The sequence below is a fragment of the Leopardus geoffroyi genome, chromosome X (genome assembly GCF_018350155.1).
Source record: "Leopardus geoffroyi isolate Oge1 chromosome X, O.geoffroyi_Oge1_pat1.0, whole genome shotgun sequence".
Classification (NCBI taxonomy): domain Eukaryota; kingdom Metazoa; phylum Chordata; class Mammalia; order Carnivora; family Felidae; genus Leopardus; species Leopardus geoffroyi.
Genome location: NC_059343.1, coordinates 60,915,187 through 60,940,688, shown reverse-complemented (window position 1 = coordinate 60,940,688; position 25,502 = coordinate 60,915,187). Strand labels below are relative to the sequence as shown.

At 44.4% G+C, this 25,502-nt stretch overlaps 1 protein-coding gene across 1 annotated transcript in view; it reads right to left on the bottom strand.

Annotated features, from left to right (window-relative positions):
- Positions 1 to 13,343: 13,343 nt before the first annotated feature.
- SLC16A2 (solute carrier family 16 member 2) overlaps positions 13,344 to 25,502 on the bottom strand; it is a 152,437-nt gene continuing 140,278 nt past the window's right edge. The window contains exons 3-6 of the mRNA XM_045470623.1: positions 22,719 to 23,169; positions 21,585 to 21,728; positions 17,555 to 17,783; positions 13,344 to 15,928 (exon numbers count right to left, since the gene is read on the bottom strand). Coding sequence (XP_045326579.1) covers positions 15,708 to 15,928; positions 17,555 to 17,783; positions 21,585 to 21,728; positions 22,719 to 23,169 — 1,045 coding nt within the window. The 3' untranslated portion in view covers positions 13,344 to 15,707. The remainder of the gene's footprint in view (positions 15,929 to 17,554; positions 17,784 to 21,584; positions 21,729 to 22,718; positions 23,170 to 25,502) is intronic.

Sequence of the window (25,502 nt, the reverse complement as noted above, 5' to 3'; positions counted from 1 at the left end):
AGTTTCGAGAAGAATGCTGGTGCAATTTTGATTGGGATTGCATTGAATGTGTAGATAGCTTTGGGTAGTATTGACATTTTGACAATATTTATTTTTCCAATCCATGAGCAGGGAATGTCTTTCCATTTCTTTAAATCTTCTTCAATTACTTTCATAAGCTTTCTATAGTTTTCAGCATACAGATCCTTTACATCTTTGGTTAGATTTATTCCTAGGTATTTTATGCTTCTTGGTGCAATTGTGAATGGGATCAGTTTCTTTATTTGTCTTTCTGTTGCTTCATTGTTAGTGTATAAGGATGCAACTGATTTCTGTACATTGATTTTGTATCCTGCAACTTTGCTGAATTCATGTATCAATTCTAGCAGACTTTTGGTGGAGTCTATCGGATTTTCCATGTATAGTATCATGTTATCTGCAAAAAGCAAAAGCTTGACTTCATCTTTGCCAATTTTGATGCCTTGATTTCCTTTTGTTGTCTGATTGCCGATGCTAGAACTTCCAGCTCTATATTAAACAACAGCGGTGAGAGTGGGCATCCCTGTCGTGTTCCTGATCTCAGGGAAAAAGCTCTCAGTTTTTCCCCATTGAGGATGATGTTAGCTGTGGGCTTTTCATAACTGGCTTTGATGATCTTTAAGTATGTTCGTTCTATCCCGACTTTCTCAAGGGTTTGTATTAAGAAAGGGTGCTGGATTTTGTCAAAGGCCCTTTCTGCATCGATTGACAGGATCATATGGTTCTTATCTTTTCTTTTATTAATGTGCTGTATCACGTTGATTGATTTGCGAATGTTGAACCAGCCCTGCATCCCAGGAATGAATCCCACTTGATCATGGTGAATAATTCTTTTTATATGCCGTTGAATTCGATTTGCTAGTATCTTATTGAGAATTTTTGCATCCATATTCATCAGGGATATTGGCCGGTAGTTCTCTTTTTTTACTGGGTCTCTGTCTGGTTTAGGGATCAAAGGAATACTGGCTTCATAGAATGAGTCTGGAAGTTTTCCTTCCCTTTCTATTTCTTGGAATAGCTTGAGAAGGATAGGTATTATCTCTGCTTTAAACGTCTTGTAGAACTCCCCTAGGAAGCCATCTGGTCCTGGACTCTTATTTGTTGGGAGATTTTTGATAACCGATTCAATTTCTTCGCTGGTTATGGGTCTGTTCAAGCTTTCTATTTCCTCCTGATTGAGTTTTGGAAGAGTGTGGGTGTTCAGGAATTTGTCCATTTCTTCCAGGTTGTCCAATTTGTTGGCATATAATTTTTCATAGTATTCCCTGATAATTGTTTGTATCTCTGAGGGATTGGTTGTAATAATTCCATTTTCATTCATGATTTTATCTATTTGGGTCATCTCCCTTTTCTTTTTGAGAAGCCTGGCTAGAGGTTGGTCAATTTTGTTTATTTTTTCAAAAAACCAACTCTTGGTTTCGTTGATCTGCTCTACAGTTTTTTTAGATTCTATATTGTTTATTTCTGCTCTGATCTTTATTATTTCTCTTCTTCTGCTGGATTTAGGCTGTCTTTGCTGTTCTGCTTCTAGTTCCTTTAGGTGTGCTGTTAGATTTTGTATTTGGGATTTTTCTTGTTTCTTGAGATAGCCTGGATTGCAATGTATTTTCCTCTCAGGACTGCCTTCGCTTCATCCCAAAGCGTTTGGATTGTTGTATTTTCATTTTCGTTTGTTTCCATATATTTTTTTATTTCTTCTCGAATTGCCTGGTTGACCCATTCAATCTTTAGTAGGGTGTTCTTTAACCTCCATGCTTTTGGAGGTTTTCCAGACTTTTTCCTGTGGTTGATTTCAAGCTTCATAGCATTGTGGTCTGAAAGTATGCATGGTATAATTTCAATTCTGGTAAACTTATGAAGGGCTGTTTTGTGACCCAGTAAGTGACCTATCTTGGAGAATGTTCCATGTGCACTTGAGAAGAAAGTATATCCTGTTGCCCTGGGATGCAGACTTCTAAATATATCTATCAAGTCCATCTGATCCAATGTATCAATCAGGGCCCTTGTTTCTTTATTGACCCTGTGTCTAGATGATCTATCCATTTCTGTAAGTGGAGTGTTAAAGTCCCCTGCAATTACCACATTCTTATCAATAAGGTTGCTTATGTTTGTGAGTAATTTTTTATATATTTGGGGGCTCCTGTATTCGGCGCATAGACATTTATAATTGTTAGCTCTTCCTGATGGATAGACCCTGTGATTATTATATAATGCCCTTCTTCATCTCTTGTTACAGCCTTTAATTTAAAGTCTAGTTTGTCTGATATAAGTATGGCTACTCCAGCTTTCTTTGGACTTCCAGTGGCATGATAAACAGTTCTCCATCCCCTCACTCTGAATCTGAAGGTGTCCTCAGGTCTAAAATGAGTCTCTTGTAGACAGCAAATAGATGGGTCTTGTTTTTTTATCCATTCTGATACCCTATGTCTTTTGGTTGGCACATTTAGTCCATTTGCATTCAGTGTTATTATAGAAAGATATGGGTTTAGAGTCATTGTGATGTCCGTAGGTTTCATGCTTGTAGCGATGTCTCTGGTACTTTGTCTCACAGGATCCCCCTTAGGATCTCTTGTAGGGCTGGTTTAGTGGTGACAAATTCCTTCAGTTTTTGTTTGGGAAGACCTTCATTTCTCCTTCTATTCTAAGTGACAGACTTTCTGGATAAAAGGTTCTCGGCTGCATATTTTTGTATGTTGATCACATTGAAGATCTCCTGCCATTCCTTTCTGGCCTGCCATGTTTTAGTAGAGAGATCGGTCACGAGACTTATAGGCCTCCGTTTATATGTTAGAGCACGTTTATCTCTAGCTGCTTTCAGAATTTTCTCTTTATCGTTGTATTTTGCCAGTTTCACTCTGATATGTTGTACAGAAGATCGATTCAAGTTACGTCTGAAGGGAGTTCTCTGTGCCTCTTGGATTTCAATGCCTTTTTCCTTTCCCAGGTCTGGGTAGTTCTCAGCTATTATTTCTTCAAGTACCCCTTCAGCACCTTTCCCTCTCTCTTCCTCCTCTGGAATACCAATTATGCGTATATTATTTCTCTTTAGTGCATCACTTAGTTCTCTCATTTTCCCCTCATACTCCTGGATTTTTTTATCTCTCTTTTTCTTGGCTTCTTCTTTTTCCATAATTTTATCTTCTAGTTCACCTTTTCTCTCCTCTGCCTCTTCAATCTGAGCCGTAGTTTTCTCCATTTTATTTTGCAACTCGTTGGTACCATTTTTTAGCTCCTCCTGGCTCTTCCTTAGTCCTGGATCTCTGTAGCAAGAGATTCTCTGCTGTCCTTTATACTGTTTTCAAGCCCAGCGATTAATTTTATGAGTATTATGCTAAATTTACTTTTTGTTATATTGTTTAAATCATTTTTGATCAGTTCGTTAGCTGTTGTTATTTTCTGGAGATACTTTGAGGGGAATTCTTCCGTTTCATCATTTTGGATAGTCCCTGGAGTGGTGTGGGACTGCGGGGCACTTCTCCTGTGCTGTCTTAAATAACTTGCGTTGGTCGGCGGGGCCACATTCAGACCTGATGTCTGCCCCCAGCCCACCGCTGGGGCCACAGTCATACTGGTGTGTACCTTCTCTTCCCCTCTCCTAGGGGCAGGATTCACTATGGTGTGGCGTGGCCCGTCTGGGCTACTTGCACACTGCCAGGCTTGTGGTGCCGGGGATCTGGCATATTAGCTGGGGTGAATTGGCAAGGTGCACAGGGGTGGGAGGGGCAGGCTCAGCTCACTTTTCCTTTGGAGATCTGCCTTGGGAGGGGCCCTATGGCACCAGGAGGGAGTCAGACCCACCGGAGGGATGGGTCCGCAGAAGCACAGCGTTGGGTGTTTGCGCGGTATAAGCAAGTTCTCTGGTAGAAACTGGTTCCCTTTGGGATTTTGGCTGGGGGATGGGCGAGGGAGATGGTGCTGGTGAGCACCTTTGTTCCCCGCCAAGCTGAGCTCTGTTGTCTGGGGCTCAACAACTCTCCCTCCCGTTGTCCTCCAGCCCTCCCGTTCTCAGAGCAGAGCTGTTAGCTTATAACCTTCCAGATGTCAAGTCCCGCTTGCTGTTGGAACACACTCCATCCGGCCCCTCCGCTTTTGCAAGCCAGACTCGGGGACTCTGCTTGGCCGGCGGGCCGCCCCTCCGCCCCGGCTCCCTCCCGCCAGTCCGTGGAGTGCGCACTGCCTCTCCGCCCTTCCTACCCTCTTCTGTGGGCCTCTCATCTGTGCTTGGCCCCGGAGTCTCTGTTCTGCTAGTCTTCTGGCGGTTTTCTGGGTTATTTAGGCAGGTGTAGGTGGAATCTAAGTGATCAGCAGGACTGGCCGTGAACCCAGCGTCCTCCTACGCTGCCATCTTCCCAGGATCCTCTCTTATTATCTTTTTAATGGCTGCAGGATCTATAACATTATCTCCTGTTTCATTACAGCTATTGGTGGTTTGGGTCTTCTCTCCTTTTATTCTCTCTTACTAAAAGTTTATAAATATTACTGATTTTTTTCAAAGAACTAACTTTCAGGGGTGCCTGGGTGGCTCAGTTGGTTAAGCATCTGACTTCAACACAGGTCATGATCTCACAGTTCGTGAGTTTGAGCCCCATGTCAGGCTCTGTGCTAATGGCTCAGCGTCTGGAGCCTGCTTGGGATTCTGTGTCTCCCTCCATCTCTGCCCCTCCCCTGCGCATGCTCTATCTCTCTCTCTCAAAAATAAATAAACATTAAAAAAAACCAAAGAACTAACTTTTTGTTTCATTGATTTTTTTCTATTGTTTTCTTATTTTCTCTTTCTTTCATTAATGCCTTTTATTATTTACTTCCTTCCGCTTGCTTTGAGTTTATTTTGCTTCTTTTTCATAGTTCTTGAAGTAGGAACTTAGATTATTGATTTTAAATCATTCCTAATCTATAATGTAAGCATTTAGTGTTATAAACTTCCTTCTCAATATTGCTTTAGCTTTGTCCCACATATTTTGGTATGTTGCATTTTGGTTTTCATTCAGTTGCCTTTATTTTTGTGTTTTGTTTGTTTGTTTGTTAGAGAGAAAGCTTGAGAGAGCATGATCAGGGAGAAGGGCAGAGGGGGGAGAGAGAGAAACTTAGGAGGCCCCATGCTCAGTACAGAGCCCAACATGGGGCTCAATCCCATGACTCTGGGATCATGACCTGAATGGAAATCAAGAGTTGGACACTCAATGAACTGAACCATCTAGATGCCCCCAACTGCCTGTATTTTTAAGTTTCCTTTGAGACTTTCTCTTTGATCTATGCATTGTTAAGAAGTGTGTTAATTGCCACTTATTTAGAGACTTTGCTGTTGTCTTTCTGGTTTTGATTTTTCATTTGATATCATTATACTGAGAAGACACATTATTTATGGTTTCAATTATTTTAAATTTGTTAAAGTTGGTTTTATAGCTCAGGATATGGCCCATCTTAGTGTATATCTCATGGGTGCTTGAAAAGAATGTTTATTATGCTGTTGTGAGGTAGAGTGGTCCTTAAATGTTGATTAGATCTTACTGGTTGTTGGTTCTATGTCCTTATTTATTTTTTCTCTCTAGTTTTTCCATCAACTTTTGAGATATATTGTTGAAGTCTCTATATTGTGGAATTGTCTATTTCCCCTTTGTTTCCTGTTCTTGCTTCAGCTATTTTGAAGCACTGTTTAGGACTGTTATATCTTCCTGGTAGCCTAAACATTTTATCATTATGTTTTGTCCTTTTGTCTTTCTGGTAGTTTTCTTTGCTCTGAAGTCTCTAGCGTATCAAAACTTAATACAGCCACTCTCATTTCTTTTTATTAATGTATATATGGCATACTTTTCCCATTCTTTTACTTTCCACCTAACTATCATTATATATTTGAGGTGAATTTCCCATACACAACATATACTTGTGTCATTAGTTAAACCACTCTGCTAATCTCTGTAATTAATGTATTTATGTCATTTACATTTAGTGTAATTATTGATATGTTAGGGCCTAGGTCTGACATTTTATTATTTGTTTTCTGTTTGTTGCCTCTGTTCTTCATTTCTGGCTTTATTCCTGCCTTCCTATAGGTTTTCTTTTTAACTTTTTTTAGAATTCTATTTTATTTATCTATAGTGTTTTTGAAGGTATCTTTTTACATAGCTTCTTTAGTTGTTGATCTAAGTGTTACATTTTATGTACATAATGTACTGCAGTCTATTGGTGTTGATATTTTGCCAGCCTCAGTGAAATATAAAAACCTTACCTCCTTTATTGTCACTTCACTGTCCCCCACTTATAATATTGTCTTAAATGATTCCTCTACATACATTGAAAGCCACATCAGACATTGTTATAAAGTTTGCTTCAATTGTCAAACATACCTTACAAAACTAAAGAGGATAAGGAAAATATGTTGTTTTACTCATATTTCTACTCTTTCCATTGTACTTTTTTCTTTCCTGATGTTCTAAGATTCCTTCTTTTGTCATTTCTTTACTGTTTGTAGAACTTCCTTTAGCCATTATTTTAGGATAGGTCTGCTGGCAACAAATTCTCTTAGTTTTCCATTATTGGAGAATGTCTTGATTTCCTCTTCATTCCTTAAGGATATTTTCACTGGATATACAATTCTGAGATAACAGTTCTTTTTTTTTCAGTACTTGAAAAATTTATGACTTCTTCCTTTTTCCCCTCCATGGTTTCTGATGAGAAATCCATTATCATTCTAATTGCTTTTTCCCTATAATTAAGGTGTTATTTCTCTCTTACTGCTTTCAAGATCTCTTTTGCCATTATTTCTTTGAATATGTTCTCAGCCACACCTTCTTTCTTTTCTCCTGGAACTCTGATGACATTATTAGTAATTTTTTTCTGTTGTAGTCCCACAGCTCCATGAGGTTCTGTTAATTTTTTTTAGTTTATTTCCTTTCTCTTGCTTGTTTTTGTAAGTAGGCCCCACAACCAATGTGGGGCTTGAACTCATGACCCCGAGATCAAGAGTTGCATGCCCTACCAACCGAGCCAGCCAGGCACCCTCTTTTCTCTCATTTAGACAAGATAATTTATATTGGCTTTTTTTCAAGTTCTCTATTTCCTCTTTCTTCTTCATTCTGCTGTTGAGCCTCTCCACTGAGTTTTTTATTTCAGTTATTGTATTTTTCAGTTCCAAAACTTCCACTTGGTCTTCTTTATATCTTCTATTTATTTGCTGAGACTTTCTAATTTTTGAATTATTTCAAGCATGTTCATAAATTAAGCATTTTTATGATGACTGCTTCAAGTTCCTTGTCAGATGATGCTAACATCTGTGCCATCTCGTTATTGTCATTATTATTTTGTTTTAAACTCAAATTGATATTTTCTTGGGTCTGGTATGATGTCCTTGTATCATGAATGATTTTTTATAGAAACCTGGACAATTTAGTTGTATGTGGGTTTTTAGTCGAACTGTGGGTTTTTAAAAAATCTGTTTTAGCAGGCCCCTCTGACAGCATGCCAGTGGAAGAAAGGGCACACTACCTCATTACTCATTACTGTCAAGTTAAGATTCCTCACTGGTCCACCATTGACACCCCAGTGTTGAGGGGCTCCTCATTACTGCTTTGTGGGCGTGGCAGTTAAGGCACACCACTGGATTTCCTTTGATACCACAAGGGATGCAAGGGACAGGGATATTAGGTGTTTCTGCCTGACTGGGATGAAAGTTTGGGCTCCATACTTGGTCTTCTGTGACAGCACCATGGTGGTGAAGGGGGGAGAGGTTAATTGCTATAACATGATGAAAGTGAAAATCTAGGCTCTCCACTTTGCTTTGCTGGCTGGGGTGGGGCTGGGACAACAGTTGTTTCCATGGTGTTTGACTAAAGTAAAGTGGTTATTGTGTAAAAGTTTTCTGTCTTTCTAGGCTGACAATTTCTGATTGGATAGAGAGGAAAATATTTTCTTTGGCTTTTTGTGTCAGTACCCATTGGCATTTTTGGGTTTTTGGCTTCTCCAACACCAAGTCTGGGATATACAAGGTAAAAACCTAGAGCACTCACCTCAAGGAAGTCACTCCTCAGGTTCTGAGGTCCCTAGCTGGTCTACCTTCTTATCTCCACCTTTCAGAGTTTTTTAAAATTTGTTTTTCATATAATATTCAGCATTTTTATCTGTTGTTCATGTGAATTTTGAATAAGTAAAAACCAGTCCCAGAAATTTCAATGACTTTGAGGTACTTCTGTAAATCCCCTAAAAAGTCACAGAATACAGTGTGAAAACTACTGGATCTGAACCTCTCCACTCTTTCAACCCCGACCTTCTTTGGATCTTTGATTTCCTCCTCGTATGACAGCCCTTAATTGTATTGACCAATGATTATGAAGACAGAAGTCAGCTGGCTAGAAAAAAGGGAATCAAGGTAAGTTTGTTTGTAGCCCCTGTGCTCTGTCAATATAATATTTAAAGTGCTCCTAGAGTTCACTAGTTATAACTATTTACAAAGCTATTGAACTACAACTGGCTTTGCCTAGAACTCGACTTTCCCTGAAACCTGGCTGCCCCTGCTTTCCAGGCCCAGCATGGTTGACAAATGAGTCCTAACCTTGAAGGGACCCCACTTGGATGCTTGAAGCTGTTCATCCTAAAGGAAAGGCTTAATCTAGGTCTTACTGGGATCAGGGAATTTAGAGCCTACCAAACAATGTGGTACTGAATGGTAGGGACTGCTAGATGACCAACCTCCCCTGTAAATATAGGGAATCTCTCACCTGGGAGTAGAAGAAACGAGGAGGAAGGCAATGGCCACAACTGCTGAGAGTCACAGACAGGAAAAGTCTACCTCACTGAGGTGTATGGGCAAAAGTTTAGGCATGTTCTCCACTTTTCCTTTCCATAGCTCCTGGCTTAGGAGCTCCCCTACCTTTAACTGCATAATATTTGCTACTCTTTCCCATCTCCTCTCTGAAGCTTAGCAAAGCACTGGAAGTCTAAAAGAGAGAAATCCTTTGAGCTAGCTATGTTGACTACTTGGACACACAAATCCTTTCCCATAAAAGTAGGTCCGCTCAGGAACTGTTCTTTCTCCACCCAATAACCAAATTAGACAGAAGGGCCTTTGCGGGGTCTCTGGGCATTAAACAAGGACCTGAATATTAGCCCTCAGTGGTAATAATTTTATTGAATAATAAGAGGACTGAGGGAGTAAGGCACAGGAGAACTCACTTTGGAGTTTTACCTCCATTTTGAGGCACAGAGTAACCCAGAAGATAGTGTTGTGTATTCCCAGGGAAAGGCAGATTAGGGACTCCTAATTATTCTTCCATACTCCTCTCTTCATTCCTCTCCCTCCATAGGAGAGGCTGGGGTGGGTGGATGGATGGGGGGTGCACAAGGATTCTGGCTCAGCTTCTGCAGGCTTCATGCCTCCATTTTGGGACTGTGGTGCCATTACTGCCCAGTTTTCCTTGGGGGACAGAGGGGGCCTGGGGGCAGCAGGTACTGACTCCAGGAGCAGCAAGCAGACTTTCTGAGAAGTCAGGGGGAAATGAGAGATTCGCTTATCTCCCTACTTTCTGTAAGGAAGGGTGGAAAGATCCTTGGAGAAGGGCTGGAAAACTGGCACTTAGTTCCTGTCAGGGCCTCCCTTTCCCCATCTGTAAAGCAGGTATAAGAGCAGCTGCCTCTCAGGGTTGCAGGGGGTGGATAAAATGTGATGAGGGATATTGGAGCACCTGTGAACTGTAAGTTGCCCACCCAAAGGTGAGGGCACCCTGTTATCATTGAAGGGAGTCTCTGTGTGTTCATGGAGCCAAAGGAAGAAGGAAGTGTGTCTGTGCATGAGGGGTGCGGGTGGGGCGAATGAGGAGGCTAGTAGTTGAAAGATGTCTCACTGACAGAAAGAAACTCTGGCCTTTGCAAGGCTTTGAGGTAGATGGAACTGCAGGGCTGAGCCTCCCAGAAGACTCCATCCTAGGGGAGGAAGAGTGTATGTGGCTGAGTGGGAGGGGGGAGTGGGAGTGGTTACCCTCTCCCTCTCTTTCACTTCCACTTGGGCAAATGGCTGAAGGAAGCAGGTTGATGGAGAGTAGGGTGGAGGAGTGTCGGATGGGGAGCAAATTGAGGAGGGGGCTCTTAGAGTCAATCTGGTCCGTTCATGTTTGGGGGAGGTTTCTCAAGCCTAGGAAATCCCACTAGTATACCTGTGTGAACCTAGGGCAGCTGGTGGGGGCTCACCTTCACCCTGAGTGGTATCCAGGGACCATGTGGTGAGGGAGCAGACCTGAGCTGGGAGCTCTCACCCACGTGGTTGCCCACCCCTCCCCAGGAGTTCTGGGGACAGCTATTATGGGGGACTCGGGATTGAGGAGTTGGTCAATTCTTTGGAAGAAGCAGCCTCATTGTGCTGACTTGCGTGGAGGAGGCGCCCCACAGGCCCTGCCCAGGGTTGGAGGTTGGAGAGGCAGGCGGAGGGGGATGGCTGCTCTGGACCCAAGCGTTTCCTGGAGGCGATTTCCACCCCCCCAGTCCCCGCATCTCTGAGAGCCCCTTGCGCAGAACCGCTTAGATCCTTCACCAGCTGCAGGCTGACTCTAACCTTGGGGCCTTGGGGCCAGATCAGGTAAGGGGAAGAGAGAAGAGGGTCTCAGGTAGGACAGAGTTGTCGCTGGTCCAGCCCGGATCGCCTCCAGGGCTCGGGACCAAGCGCTAGGTGGGGGCAGCGACACTGCAGGTGGTGGTCTGGGCGGGGCAGTGGGGGCAGGGGGATGGAGGAGGAGCGCAGCCCGGGACATGCGGCGGTTGCGGTCTATTCATCTGGCTCTCTGAGCAGTTGGCAGGACCTGGCGCTGGGTTCTCTCGCCTTTCTTCCCGCCCCCTTCCCCTGGGCGGGCCTGATTCCCATCTGAGTATAGCAGGGTCAGATACATCTCTGTGGCGCGTCTCCCGGGTTCTTACCCTCCCCAGACGCGGAAGTGGATGGAGGGCCACAGGGTGGAGGAGGCAGGAACCTTGCCCTTTCCCGCCCAGTGTAGCCAGAGGACGGTGGCAGAACCAAGCGATGCCCGGGACCCGCGGGACCACAGCCCCATCTCCATCTCCAGGCACTCCCTGAGTGTAGGGTAGGCATGGAGACCTGGTGGGAAGGGATACCTGTGAGCACCCCCATTCCCGGATCCCAGGGCCCAGTCGTTTTGAAGGCAGTGTAGCGTGGGTGTGCAGTGGGAAAAGGAGGGTAGCAATTGCCTGTCTCTAGTCTCTCATCCCTGAAGCAGGTATGGCTGGGGGCGCTCTACAGGTACTGTCAGTCTAGGAGTCCTACTGGCCAGGCAAGAGTGCTGCTGGGCTAAGCTCTGACACTTGTTAGATGTGAGCAGTGGTTAATTTTATCTGGCTGGGCTCTGGCTTAGCAGGAAACCAATGTTGAGGAGCGAATAGTTCTCCCAGGTGGCTTTGGCCAGGGGGAGGCCAGACAGTAAGGTGGAAATGCTGGGGCCTCCATCCTGGAAGGGCCATGGTGGTTCCTATTCCCATCCCAAAGCTCTGAGGTCTGTAAGCTGTGGGGCTGTTGGGATCCAGAAGAGAAAAATGTATCTCAGAAAAAAGATAGTATAAATTCCTTTTTGTGTTTTTCTCTTTGTTTTCTCCACCTCTGCTTCTTTCATTGTGAAATCCCTGAGTTCTAGCAGAATGCCTGACATATAGCAGGTTCCTAGAAAATATTTCTGAATGACTTGAAAATCAGTCATGGAACTCTGCTTCTGGTGACCACTAGGGAGAGTTGGAAGGCAGGAATTGAAGGGCCTTCTGAAGCAAAACCTCCTCAACCCTTACAGGAGTGGTATCTAATCCCTTTCCTTATGCCTCTGGAGTCTCCTGTACATTTCAGCTCATTAAAATTTCAAAACTCCCTTCAAGGGTTCTGGTTCAAACCAGCATCCACCCTATCTAGGTGCCAGCTGTCAGACATCAGGGATTTGCTGGGGGGCACCTGTAATCCCTGTCAGCTGGCCTGTTCTGTTGCTGTGAAGAAGTGGCAGGCAGCTGCTGGCTCCCTCTTCAGACCTGAAAAGGCCCTGGAGGAAAGCATGTGCTCATAAAATTTATGGGATTCCACAGCTTTGAAATCTAATGATCTGAGTGATCAAACACAGACTGGGGCCTTGGGGCTACTGGAGGAGGGGATAGAGGAGGCAGTATAACTTGGGTGGGAGAGCCTGGGGCCAGGCAGCAGGACCGAGTAATTAGTCTCAGTGGGAGGAGATGAGGAGTCTGGTAGCCTAGGGATGTCTGCACTAAGTCAGGGGAGAAATGACAATTGCCAAGAGCTGAATGGTAAACCACCCTCTTTTAGAGGAAACCATCCCCCTCTCATTACCCCTCCCCTGTTCAGTGTATGGCCACAGAGAGATGGACTTTATTTGTACCTCTTGGGTTACTAGAGATGGAAGAGCAGTAAGTGGGGCCAGCTTTCCAAGGGCAAGGCTGCATGAAGGTTTTGAGTGCTTAGGAAGAGAGAACACCAAATGCATGTGATGGTTGAGGGTGAGGGTAATCTTGAAAAGACGTGATATGCTAAAATCAAACTGTTCAGATTTCTTTTTTGCTTGGAGCTGGTCCTTTTGACATCCTTTGGGAAATGAGCTCACTACATAAGTTGTTAAATGAAGTACACAAATTATTTCCCCCTTCTTGAGTTCGTTTCCTCATCTGTAAAATAAGGGATTTGGACTGGACTGGAAGTCAATTACCTGAGTCCAAGTCTCAGTAGGCTCTGTCACTGATGAACTATGTGAACTTGCTCAGTCCCTTACTATCGCTAGGCCTCAGGTTTCCTCACTTAAATTCAATGCAGAACGTGGACAAGGGAGACTCAAGTTACTCCCATCTTTTGTCATTGTTGTAGGTCTCTCTTTTGCATCACCCTCAATTCCAGGGTCTGTTGCTGTTTTGACTGTGTAACCCAGCTATACCAGTCCCTTCAGGTTCTCCATCAATAACAAGGGGGAGGATTAAATTGGATTGTTGCTAAGGTCTATGTCCATTTTCAACATGGCATGTAAGTCCCAAGGCGGTAGCCTTGGTGGGGCCTCCACTGAGCCTCAGCCACTAATTGTGTTCTCATTTTGTAAAGTGACTGCTTTTCTACTTTAGAGCTCCTAAAAATCTAATCCTGAATAGATTAGAATTAGAATCTATTAGATTAGATTAGAATCCACCCAGCTCCAAACCCCCTATATAGCTCCTTTTCCAATTTCTGCTCTCACAGAGAGTATAGACCCTGGCAGAAATTTTATTTGAAACGAAATTTCAGTTCTGAAGCCTAAACTTCTTGCTGTTAACTAGGTTGAGTATTTCACCCTTGTAGGCAACACACATACCAAATCTAGATTTTTAGATATGTTTATTTTGTTCCAAAACTTTTGAGGATTTAAATGTCCCAGATCTCAAGCTCCCAAATTTTGTTCGTTTTCCTAGATTTAACTGTGGTGCATTAGAGGCTGCATCCTACCCGAAATATTAATACTGAGCTGCTTTCACCAACCAGCATTCTCTCCAAAAGCACACAAGCTCACACATGTACATGCACATATGTGGAAGAAATAAACTGATATCCTACTATGTCATGTGACAACTGATAGGGCACATTTGCAACCTGTGAATGTCTTTCCTTCATCTGGAGAGAAGTAGTTGGCACCTGATTTTTAAGAGCTATCTTCACCTTGAGCAACAAAAGATGCTCACCTCAAGGCCTTCACCTTGAGGCCCTACAGAACTGCCCTTTAGTGACTTGGTAGGGGAAGGACAGGAAGAATGAGAGCAGGGGTTTGTTGCTCCAACATTTTCAGTGGTCAGTTACAAGGCTTCTGGGGCCCAGCTCCCCCTGTTCCACTGCTTTTGGAGCCAACACGATAGTAATTAGGCCCCTTCTTATCCACAGGTCTAAGAGCCAGTGGGTTTTCCTTTGGGGGGGTTGATAAAAGCTGGACTAGGACCAACGGAGGGCATACAGGACTTTGGACTTGAATGAGGCCATCATAGGCCCACCATGCCACAGCTGCCTGTTTGTAGCGGAAAATGTTATGGGTGGGGACCACTGTTTTCTTTGGAGTTCCTCACAGGCAACCTCACCCTTCTGTCCCTGGGATGGCCCTGTCTTAGGGTGGCAAGTCACTGTTAGCTCCTAGTAATGGCCAAGGATGCCTGACAAGAAGGTGATGAAAGATTAGAGTAACAGGAGCACAACAGACAAATGCCCAGAATAGGGAGAAAGAGACACAAAGAGACCAAGTAAGGAGAGAAACTGAGCTCCTAAGGGGGTGAGTTGTGCTAGCTTGGACACAGCCTGGCTGGGAATGCTCTTCAGCAAGAGTGTTGCCCAGAATCTGGGCATAGGTGAACATCTGGCACCTATTTCAGAGGGATTAAGATGGTCCAGACGCTACCTTTCCTGGCACCTTTAATGCCTGCTAAGCAGAATGGCTCAGAATGCCCAGCATGGGAGACACATTCAGTGATAAAGGCTAGGAGGCTTCCCTCTTCCTAAGAGAAATTGTTCAACACTACATGCAGCTGCTGCCTCTACCCTTGGGGCATCCAGGTTGGGAATGGGATTTTCCCTAACACAGTCCCTTTCCTGCCCTGACCCAGATGGTAATATTAACCTATCATGAATAATGAGAGATGGAGGAGTTGGTCCTTTGCCAGGTCAATAACTATTGCCCCTCCCCCAATCATGCCCTCCCCCATCATCAGTCCTCCTCTGCATGCTGAAATGAAAGGAATTTCTTCACATTTTGACAGATGAATATAAGGATGGGGAGCTGGTAGTGCCTGCAAGTTACTGCACTGGCCTGGAAACTCTAAACTCTAAACTCTAAACTCTAAAATCAGTGAGTGGAGCTTTATGGTGTTTAAGATCCCTTTCCCTATGTGATATTCTACTCTACTCTTCCAGTTTATAATTATAGCTTGAGCTTCTCAGCCTGAGATGAGTGGAATTAATGACATGTTAGGGGTGGGCTGGGCCAAGGTGAGGCTGATTGGCACAAGCTCTAGATCCCTCCTGTCTTCAAGCACCCATGCATCTATGACAGTCATAAAAAGAAATAGAGGGGGAAGAGAAGGGAGAAGAAGCAGTAAAGGAAACAAATGAAGGGAAGAAAGAAGCAGACTGTTAACCAACTGTATGATGGGGAAACTATTTGTACACTTGTAAAGTGATGTCACCCACAGCTCTTGGGAAGCCACAGCCCTCAGAGGCTCTGAGATTAAGCAAGGCTCATTGTCTGATTTTACCTCTCTGCCCTTTCTCTTCCCCTTTACCAATGGTTTCCAAGGACAGATGACAAGGAAATCCTGAGCACACAGAGGCTTGGGTCTTCCCACCAGGCTCCGAGGGACACAGTAGCACCTTTGGAAGTTGCTTTTAGTGGGTGACTAGCAATCTGGGGCCAGGAGGTACCATCTCCAGGTGTTAGAAAGTATATGGAGATGTTCCAAAGGCCAGGGGGATCCCAAGCTTTTCTAGCTCCTGGGAGAAGGACCCTGGCAAATTTAAAGGCATTAACAGGGAGAATTTGGTTAATGAGTTTAACAGGAGCTTTGGCTCCAAGGGGATGGTCAGGTGTCTGAACTGCTGTGTGTGCATGTTTGAGAACAAGTGTGCTGATGGCAAAAATGTAAAAGCTGAGCAGGGTGGAGTGAAGGGAAAGGGTTGGGGAGAAGCACACAATGGCAAGGAAAACACATTAGATTGGTTCCTCAGGGATGGGGGAGCCAGGCAGCAGCTCCCCATTAGGGTCTGCATCAGGGGCCAACATTTTATCCTTGCTGGAATCCCTTTGCTCTTTCTTGAACATCCTTTGATGCATCAGAGGGACGAAGAAGAGGATTATAGCCCCAATGATTGGGGGCACACCAGCAAAGTAGAAGGCCACATGGTAGTCCCCAAAACAGTTGCGGAGGAGGCCTGAAATAAGAGAGACAAGTCAAGTTCAACTTTGCCCTTTTGCCCAAAGGTGCTATCTGCCTCTTTTAGGGGCCATCACAATGCCTATCCAGTGGATCTTGGCCTGCACTACCTTTACCCAGGATCCCCTCAATTTAAACGTTCGCAATGAAAAAAATAAAACCTCTGTTACAAATTCAGGTGGCTCCTCTCTGAGGTAATGGAGTTGCAAGCCCTTGAGGTTAATGCTTATTATGAAAGAGGCTAATGAAGCTTCTCTTGAAGTTCTCCATTTTTTACTTTCATGAAGCTACAGCTTGACTTCCAGTCACTCCTAGGTATGGAGTTAGGAGGGAAGCTAGTTCAAAAGAGTTCCACAGATGGCCAAGTCTTGACTTGATTTATAGTGATATACCCTCCACCCCCAACTTAGGCTAGAGTGTTCTTATGGAACAATTCAGCTAAGTTTCTGTTTTCTCTTTCTCTTAAGTGCCCTTTCTCTGAAGTTCCCATTCACCCTAAGGGAAGGCTGTTTGTATATCCTTCATCCGGTTATAGATATGGTTGGCCCCTCTGGGTTTCTATAGGTTGCTAATAACATGGATATGTTTGGCATGGTATGCAAGTATTCCCCTGCTTACCTTCAGAAGCTAACATGGGGCACCTCACAGGAAAGATGATCACAGAAACACTACTGAGGAAAAGAAAGTAGGCCCTTGGGCTGCTTAGATGGTAAACAAAATGGAAAGAGATGTGGATTCTGGGATACACCTCTGGGACTGGGGGCTGGGTAGAGGCTCCCCTCCTTCAGTGAGCCCCATGGCTGTTGCACAAGGGCATGGGTGGAAGCTTTTGTCACTGCCACACAGCATGACATGCCCTTACAACACCTTGGACACAATTGGTGTTCAAGGGATATTTGTTGAGTTAGCCCAGTTGGATAGCCTAAGAAGGCTAACCCACAAATCAATATTTGCATTAAATCCTAAAGAAAAGAAATGGAGTTCTCTTTTCATTGGTTTTCCTTGTTTCCTATGTCCCCTGGGGTATCAACAATGCTCTTTTGGGAGAGTGGAGAAGGAAACTGAGAATACTGAAAGACAGCAAGCCAACACTTTGCCTACTACCTGCTAGAAGTAAGCCTCACTGGCCCAGTCCTAGGATTTGGTTTTAATCAAAGTCTCTTCTACAGGCTTAGTTCAGAAGCCAATAGAGAAGGAGGGGGAGCATCTCTAAGTCTTAATGAAGCCAGGGTCCACTTTTTCTTCTCTTTCTGCCCAACTACCTTGCAAATAATTATTTGCTTATAAAGAGAAAGATAGAAGACACTGAACCAATAGAATGATCAAAAAGCCAAACCCATTTCTCTCTTTACCCTCCTGGAATCATCCAGGCTGTCTAAAATAAACCCCACTGAAACAGATAGAGAGCCATGAACAGCCCATTCCCAAAAAATGAATCCATGCACATATACTGTAGTTAATCTCTTCCACCAATAGAGGTAAGAGGTTTCATACACTTTGACAAGGCTGCTTAAATAGAGAATAAGAGTAAAAAAAGGACTTACAGCAGAGGTACTCAGGATTGCTAGGGCCCAGGGAAGACAGGACTCCCACACTCATGCCCTCCCTGTAGTATCAGCCTCACCTGCAATGGGGGGCCCAGCAATCATCGGCAGGGCCATCATGCCAAGGAGGTAGCCAATTGCCTGTGAGGCCTGCATTGGGCCCACCAGCTCAAATGCGATGGGGGCCATGATGGTGATGAAGAAGCCATCACACAGGCCCAGGAAGAGGCAGACAACGATGAGGCCCCCAAAGCCCCGGCACAGGGGAATCATCATGGACATCAGGCCCAGGAGCAGGAAGGAGATGACCTGGAGGAGCAAGGACCTTAGGTCATGTTGTGCTTGTCAGTCAAGACCACATAGCAAATCATATCTCCTTTCTCAGGGTTTCATTTCTACCATCTATAAATTAGGACAGGGAGTGTCAGCAGAGAAAGCAGTTGGGCTAAATAATTACGTAGGCCCTTTCTAAGTCCTGCACTGAAAGATTCGAAGTTTTTAAGACAGTCCCTACTTAACTGTGATTCCATCAACATTTTTTAAAAAGGTAAGGGGCATGGCCCCACCCTTAAGAAGTTGTCTTTTCACTGGACTCTAAGCTAAAAGAAATTGCTGTTGTTCTGATCTTGTGTTTGGCTGCCCAGGTATTAGGGTCTGGGATCAGATCATGCTGGTGTTCTCAGATCCAAGTAAGGTCTGAGAAGAGGAAGAGAAGGAAATGAGGATAACTTGAATGATGATTAGATGGGGGCGTGAATGGAAGGCAGAGCTTTCTGAAATAAGAAAGGACGCAGTGCTCATTTATTGGGTGGCCACTTTTAGAAAACACCTTGGCATGAAGAAGACCATTGGGAGGTTCACCCAGGTTCCTTATGATTTAGGACATGAGACACACCACCTATCTCAGCATGGCTGTGGGGTCCTCTGGACTTGGTTGGGTACCATGCAAAGACAACAAAGGGGACTTTAAGGAGAACCAAGACACTAGGAGGGTGTCTAGGGAGCTGAAACAAGTTCAGGGGCACTGACTAGCCACTGGGCTTTCTTTGGGCTGAGCAAAATGACTCTAAAACAAAGAAGCTGCCTTTCCAGAGGCTGGTTTTTCCCACTCAAAAGAGAGAAGAGAAACTGGAAACACAGTTGGTCTTTTGATTAAGGTCATCTGCAACCTGTGTCAGTGAGCCAGACTGAAGACCTGGGCTGCAGGCAGGGAAATAAACCCCCTCCTCTCACCCACTGTAGCCAGCAGAGCCAGGTCATCGCAGGGTCAGGGGTAAGACCTGATCTGTTTACCAAAGCCTTAACAGGACCCAGGATTTTCTAATGCTTCACACAGGAGGGTAAACTTACCCAGGAAGTGTAAGTGACCACAGAGTAAGGGTAAATCACCAAATCACCACATGGATGGGATAGGAGGGTCAAGGCTGTTTCAAGCCCTAAAGATTTTGTGTTGTACTGGCAGTGGGTTTGTTAGGATGATTGGTTGGTTTTCAGAGAGGATAAGAAATGTCCTGGACATGCCATGTGAGGAAATCTCTTTGCTAGAAAACTTTTTGAACTTTGCCTAGGCTGTTTTGGGATAGCTAGGTGGAATCTAGGAATAAGAACCCTGATATTCCAGCTCGTCCTCTAGGAGATTCATGCACAGCTAGAAGATAAAACCAGATCCACCTATCAACCAAGCCATAATGGTATGGCAACTAAGAGTTAATAGCGTTATACAACACAGAGGATCCCATTAACTGATTTCTGTCATCTCCAGTTACTACCTATTGTATCTAGCTGCTGCTTAACATCCTCCATGAGGCCTTGAAAAGTTCAGAAATTAAAAATATCTCTTTAAACTGAGAATCAGACCTCAAGAATTGGCCCAAAGTGAGGTTGTCCTGCAGGCTGTCACCATTTCTTTTCTAGCAGACTGTCAAGGGGAAGTCTGTATATCAGATACATGTGCCTGTCTTTTCCAATAGTAGGAACTACAGGGTCTAGTGGGTATCTCTTCAGAACCTGAAGTTATGTACACTCCTTTCCTCTCCCAAGCTTATACTCCTGTATCTGACCCAGGGAGAAAGGGAGGCAAATTCCTGTGATGGAGTATCTTGAGCAGCTCAAGAGGAGTTTATCCATTGTCTTGTGTTCTTAGCCTGAGACACTTGCCAGAAAGATGAGTTTGGACTCATCTTTCCCTTTCTAGGTCTCAGTTCCTCAATTTGTAAAATGAGGCAGTTGGACTATAATTGATAAAGATATATTTCAGCTATAACATTCTAAGATTATTTTATATTACTCTAAGTGGCAAAGTTGGGTCAAGTAAGACTGGAAAAGGGGAGAGAATGTTGGGTGGGTAGGGGAAGTGATCAGCAGAAGCACTGGGTCCTAAGCCTAGTTCTGCCTCTGACTAGTTAATGCCTCCACCTCCCTTGGAACTTTCTTTACACAATAGACAGCAAAAGCTGCTTGGGCCCTACTTCTCTCCTAGGGACTGTAATGAGAAATGAGCTATATGGCTAGACAGGGGCTGCTCTTTTCCTCAAGATAAAGTCCTGGCCCAATGCCAGCACTGTTAGCATCTTGGAGCTGCTGATACTGACAGGGAAGACATACAGGGGTGGCATGTGGAAGAAGCTGAAAAAGACATACATTCTCCTATACAAAAAGCCACCCAGATAAGGCAATTCCTGATATTTGCCCTGGAATTCAAAATTTCATAACTGGTTTATCTCAATCACAGTCTTTTGAGTTGACTTTGGTCAAGTTACTTATCTCTAGAACATGGCTCTGCCACCCATCACTTAGTATGAAGTGAAATATGAGAAAAGTGCTACATATGAATTCAACTTTGCCATGACTGTCTGTATGTCTTTCTCTCAGTTTCTGTGTAATGAGAGGTTGGACTGGATAAACCACAAGGTCACCCCCAGCTCTGACAAAGAAGATTCACCAGCTTTTGCAAATCTAACACAGAGTTAAACACAACAGAAATCCTTAATCATATTCTTGTCTAAGACATCTTAGAATATTTAGGAAAACACTTGAAGCTGTCAGAAGACAGAGAAATCCCTACTATGAGAATAGTCAGGGCCCCTTGGAAGTGCTTTTAGGGCTTCTCCAGGAGAGTCAGAACTCAACCACCTTCTTAATGGATTATTTGTGACCACATGTTTTGAAGGGCTGATGTTGTCCCTTCACAGGGTTCCACATTTGTGGAAAACATTGTGGTAAACCAAGCTGCAGGAGCAAAAAGCATGAGCAAGGGTCAGAGAGGCATTAGTGCTGCCAGGTAGACAAAGACAGACAGCTTGAGCAGTAGTCCCAAGCAAGACCAGAGCTCAGTTCACACAGAAACTGCCTGCAATATGATGCACTGTGTTACTGCCCAAAGGATTAAAATCTTTCATGGCTATAACAGCTTTTTACTTCCCAAATCCTGGTTACACCTATATTTCGTTTGATCCTCCTCTGTAAGGTAAGATAGGAAGGGCAAGAATTATTCTTATTGTACAAATGAGGAAAGTGAGGCCCAGAGAGGGGAAGTAAGGTTGTGTTTTCTGGCACTATTTTTGCGTCCATCAAGAGGATAATATTTGAGAGCCAATGCTTGGTGCAAGTAACTCTGGAAATGTAAGAAGTGATTGACTTGGTCCTGCTGGCTTAGAGGAGAGAAACACTGGGCCACAGAGTACTATAGATGCCCATGACCTTCTAAAAGAGTATGGAGTAGCAAGGAGATCAGTCCTCAATGGGAGTCAGCATCTAACTCCTAGCCTCAGGTTTCCTATTTCAGATGGAAGAACCATTATTAATAAACGCTTTCTTGTAAGTGTTCTTATAGGTTCGATTTACACAGTGCTCTCACTGGATACTTACTCCATCTTGATGAAGGAGGCAGAACAAAGATGACTGTCTTCATTTGAAAGCCAAGCAAACTGAGGCTTGGAGAATTTGATTGACTTTCCCATGCTGAACAACAAGCTTGTGTCAGAGCTGGCGCCCAGGGCATAGTAATGATACAATCTACCATTCTATCCCAAAGGCTGGGGGTAACCTAGCATCTGTGGCAGGCTTTTCCTCCCCACACCACTCTGATCAGGGCAAGGTGGTAACACTCACCTGCAAGTAGATCTTCTTAAGTCCAGGAATGGAGTCACTGACACGGCCCGACACAAGACGCCCAAGGCCTGAGGTAGCCCCAATACACACCAAGAGCACCCAGGTCTGCTTGATTTCCAAGAATTCCTCTTCCACATATTTCATCTGAAAAGCATAACACCAGGACCCCCAAGGACAGGGGGAAGAAAAGGAGCTGACTGGTTAACTGTTGGTATATCCAGAACCCTCTACTGCTTGCTTTCCTGGACCACAGCAAGAGCTCCCTTCCCTTCAACCCCCTCCTTTGTAGCCCTAGATCCAGAACAAGCTTTCTGGCTACTTCTAATTGCTTAAAAGGCTTCATATCCCTTGGCTTTTTGGATTCTGGGCTTCTGAGCAACAGCTAAGGGGAGTGGGTATCTCCAAGCCCTGGCTTGAAGGACAGAATACAGCCTTAACAACTAAGAAAACCCAAGGGCTCCCCCCAAATCTCCCCATTCCCTGACCCATAATTGATACCCTGGGGCAACAGCAGGTCACCAGGGGAGAGAACTAACTTCCATGTAAAATTTCCAGACATGTGTTTTAAGAAACACAAGATCTATGGAAGATAATAGCTGGACTATAACCATGGTAGTATAATTTGGGTGGATAATGGTTAAATGAAGCTAAGTGGGTTTCTTTTACTGCTTGATTTTTTGGTACCTTTAAAAGATTGTGACAATATGAAGCTAGAGAGATTGATTATACATTGGTTCCTAAACAAATCATTTGACCACAAAGACCAGCATTCCACAGAACACACTCTTAGAAAACCCTGCCCTTGGGTCATCTCAGCCAGTCTTCTCAATCCCAGTGATGCTTATCTTCTCTTGAAAATCTATCTAGATTTATCAAGGGGGAAAAATCTATCTAGATTTATCAAGGGGGAAACAGGCATGGACTTTCCCTTTATGAATTCTACCCATTTCCCATTGAGATCTTCCCTCAGTCTGTGTTCTTTCCCACTTTGGGTCTCTTCAAACACTGTTTGGTCTCTTTTACCGAAGGTCCCAGCTCTGCCCTTCTAGTGTCCTCCACCACTATTCTCTGGACTTCAGGCAGGCCAAGGGCAGCTTCCTAGAGGTAAGGTGGGCCCACCCTAATATTCCTTACCAGGTGTACATAGGGAACGAAGTAGCCAAGGGCAGCAGCAGCAATCCCGAAGGCCCAGATGCGGTAGGTACGTTGGCGGAACACTCGCATGTTGAAGTACTTTCTAAGCTGAGCCAGGATGCGTTGGCACAGGGTGTGGACACCTCTCTTGTTTGGGGTGTCCTGAGAACTGGGTAGGAGTGGCCGGTAGGTGAGTGAAAGCAGGGTAAGAATAAACATGAAGGTACTCAGCACCTGGAAGGTTTGGGCGAGCTTGATCTTAGCCCCCAGTGTTTTGATGAGAAGAGGAAAGGATATGGAGAAGATGCTACTTCCAGCAGACACCACACCATTGGCCAAACCCAGGCGACGTTGGAAGTAGTGGCCGAGGATGACGAGAGATGGCTGAAAGGCGAAGGAACAGCCACAACCAAAGAGAATCCCATAGGTGAAATAACGCAGGCTTAATGAGCTGTGGGAGAAACACCAAGAACTATTCTCAGCAGCCTTACCAGGAATCCGTCTGCCCTTTCCCTTCACCCTCCTGAGACCTGCATACCCCCACCCTTAACCCACAGCCCCACTTACCACTTACCCTCAGAAAAGACAAGGAACAAGACTTAATAATAATGCAGATAGGGAGACAGAGGCTCAGAGAACTAATTCACCCAATGTAGCATAACAGGATCAGGAAACTTGGACTTGACTCTTGGTCTGTATGACTCTAGTTTGAATCATAGTACCCAATCAGAGAGAATCATTGAAAAGAATGCCAGAATCAACCTATGCAATGGCTTGATAAGAGACTATAAGGAGTAAGACAGGGCCTTAGAACAGTTTCACCTACTGCTCACCTAGACACCATGGGTAGGCTGATAGCCAAAGCTTTATCCCAAGTAACAAAAGTTGGCAAGAAGCCAAGATCCTGGAAAGTCAAGATCCTCCATGGGACTCTACTACCTTTTTCCATGGTAGGGGCCCTTAATATTTCAGAAAATGGCTGAGAGACACCTTATCTCCAACCCTGCCCAAGGTCTAGATATCCCATGACCCTTTACTATAGGTCCTAGATGATCTCCCTGGGGATCCTGAAGTAAGGAGTCCCTTTAACTTCCAGAGCCTTGTTCCTGTTGCTGGACATGATATGGATTAGCCTCTCAGAGTAGCCTAGTTGCTTGATGGGAAGTGGAGCTTCAAAGAAGTTGTGGGCCTGGCCAAGTAAGATAGGTTCTGGCTTAAAACTCTTATGTTCTGCTGTGGCCATAAGCCTCTGTAACAGAAGGCAAAGTTTCAAAAGAGTAAAGGCCATGGGAAGGTTACCTTGGCCAGCCATCTGCCCTTAGACAATATTCGCACAACCTAATGAAGAATTTTGTTTTCTTTTTGAAGACTCCACATATTTTACAACAGATCTTATCTGACCACTTAATTAACTAATACTCTCCATGGTCAAGCGGTTGGTCCCCGTAGATGGACCCAGTCCTTATACTAAAGCACTAGGTCTATGCTGCAGAGATGATGTATTAACACTCAACAGTTGTAAGACAACTGCGTCACCATTGCTTTTCTTTGTTTTTAAGTTTTTATTTAAATTCCAATTAACAGTATAATATTAGTTTTGGGAGTACAATATAGTGATTCAACACTTCCATATAACACCCAATGCTCATAACAACAAGTGCATTCCTTAATCATCACCTATTTAACTGATCCCCTGAACAACTTCTCCTCTAGTAACCATCAATTTGGTCTCTGTAGTTTAGAGTCTGTTTCTTGGTTTGCCTCTCTCCCTCTTTTTTTCCCACTTTTGCTCATGTTTTTTTTGTTTCTTAAATTCCACATATGGGTGAAATCATATGGTATTTGTCTTTCTCTGACTGACTTATTTCACTTAGCATAGTATTCTCTAGTTCGAACTGTGTCATTACAAATGGCAAGGTTGCTTCTCATCTGCTGACATTCACTGGATATGAGCAAAAGCTTTGGTTTCAAAAGTGTTGCCTCCACTTGGAATACATAGCTAAACTAACTGCTCCTCTTCTGTCAGATTTTTTGGGATTGGCTTGGTCTGGGGACCTTGTGTAAGGGAGAGGAGTTAGGAAGGTCTAAAGTAGACCTTCAAGGAGAGGGCAAGTGGGGGCAAAACATGGGATTTGGTTCAGAGTGCTATATGATGGATCTGTTTCTAGCTGGGCCTCAAGGAAGGAAGGAAGCCCCTGAATAGGCTTGACAAGGCATCTCCAGCCCTGACTGCACTCTGTCCCACCTCATGTCATCCAATGGAACTCAGAGCCCGAATTCAGACAACAGGAGGGATGACTTGGAGCTCTAGTCACAAGCAGAACCACTTTCCCAACAGACATGAAGCCATTCAGATAGATTCTTGGCTCTAAAGATGTTCTTCCAGAAAAGGCAAAGGGGGTGGGGAAGGGCTTAGGGGCTGGAAAACAGAATGCTTACTCCAATGTGCCTAAAGAAGAATGCCAGAAAAAAATACATCTAAGCTCTTTCCCCTCCTATAACCGAGCTCACGTGTATTGGAAGAGAAGTGGGATCCGTATGTTGCTAATTTGTTTATACTTTGCTCAGCTCAACCTTAAAAAACAGACCTCTGCTGTGTAGTGCCAAGACTGGAGCCACTTCTGAGGCCTAGCTCCTTTCCTCAAGGGGCCAGGCACCAGCTTACTGAGGGCAAATGAGGCCAACCACCAGAGGGATCCTGAAAGGGCTTGGAGCTGCTGCCATAGGAGGGCTGAGCACATTCCAAGCAGAACATGGTTTTCCCCTCCTCTGTCCCAATTGGAT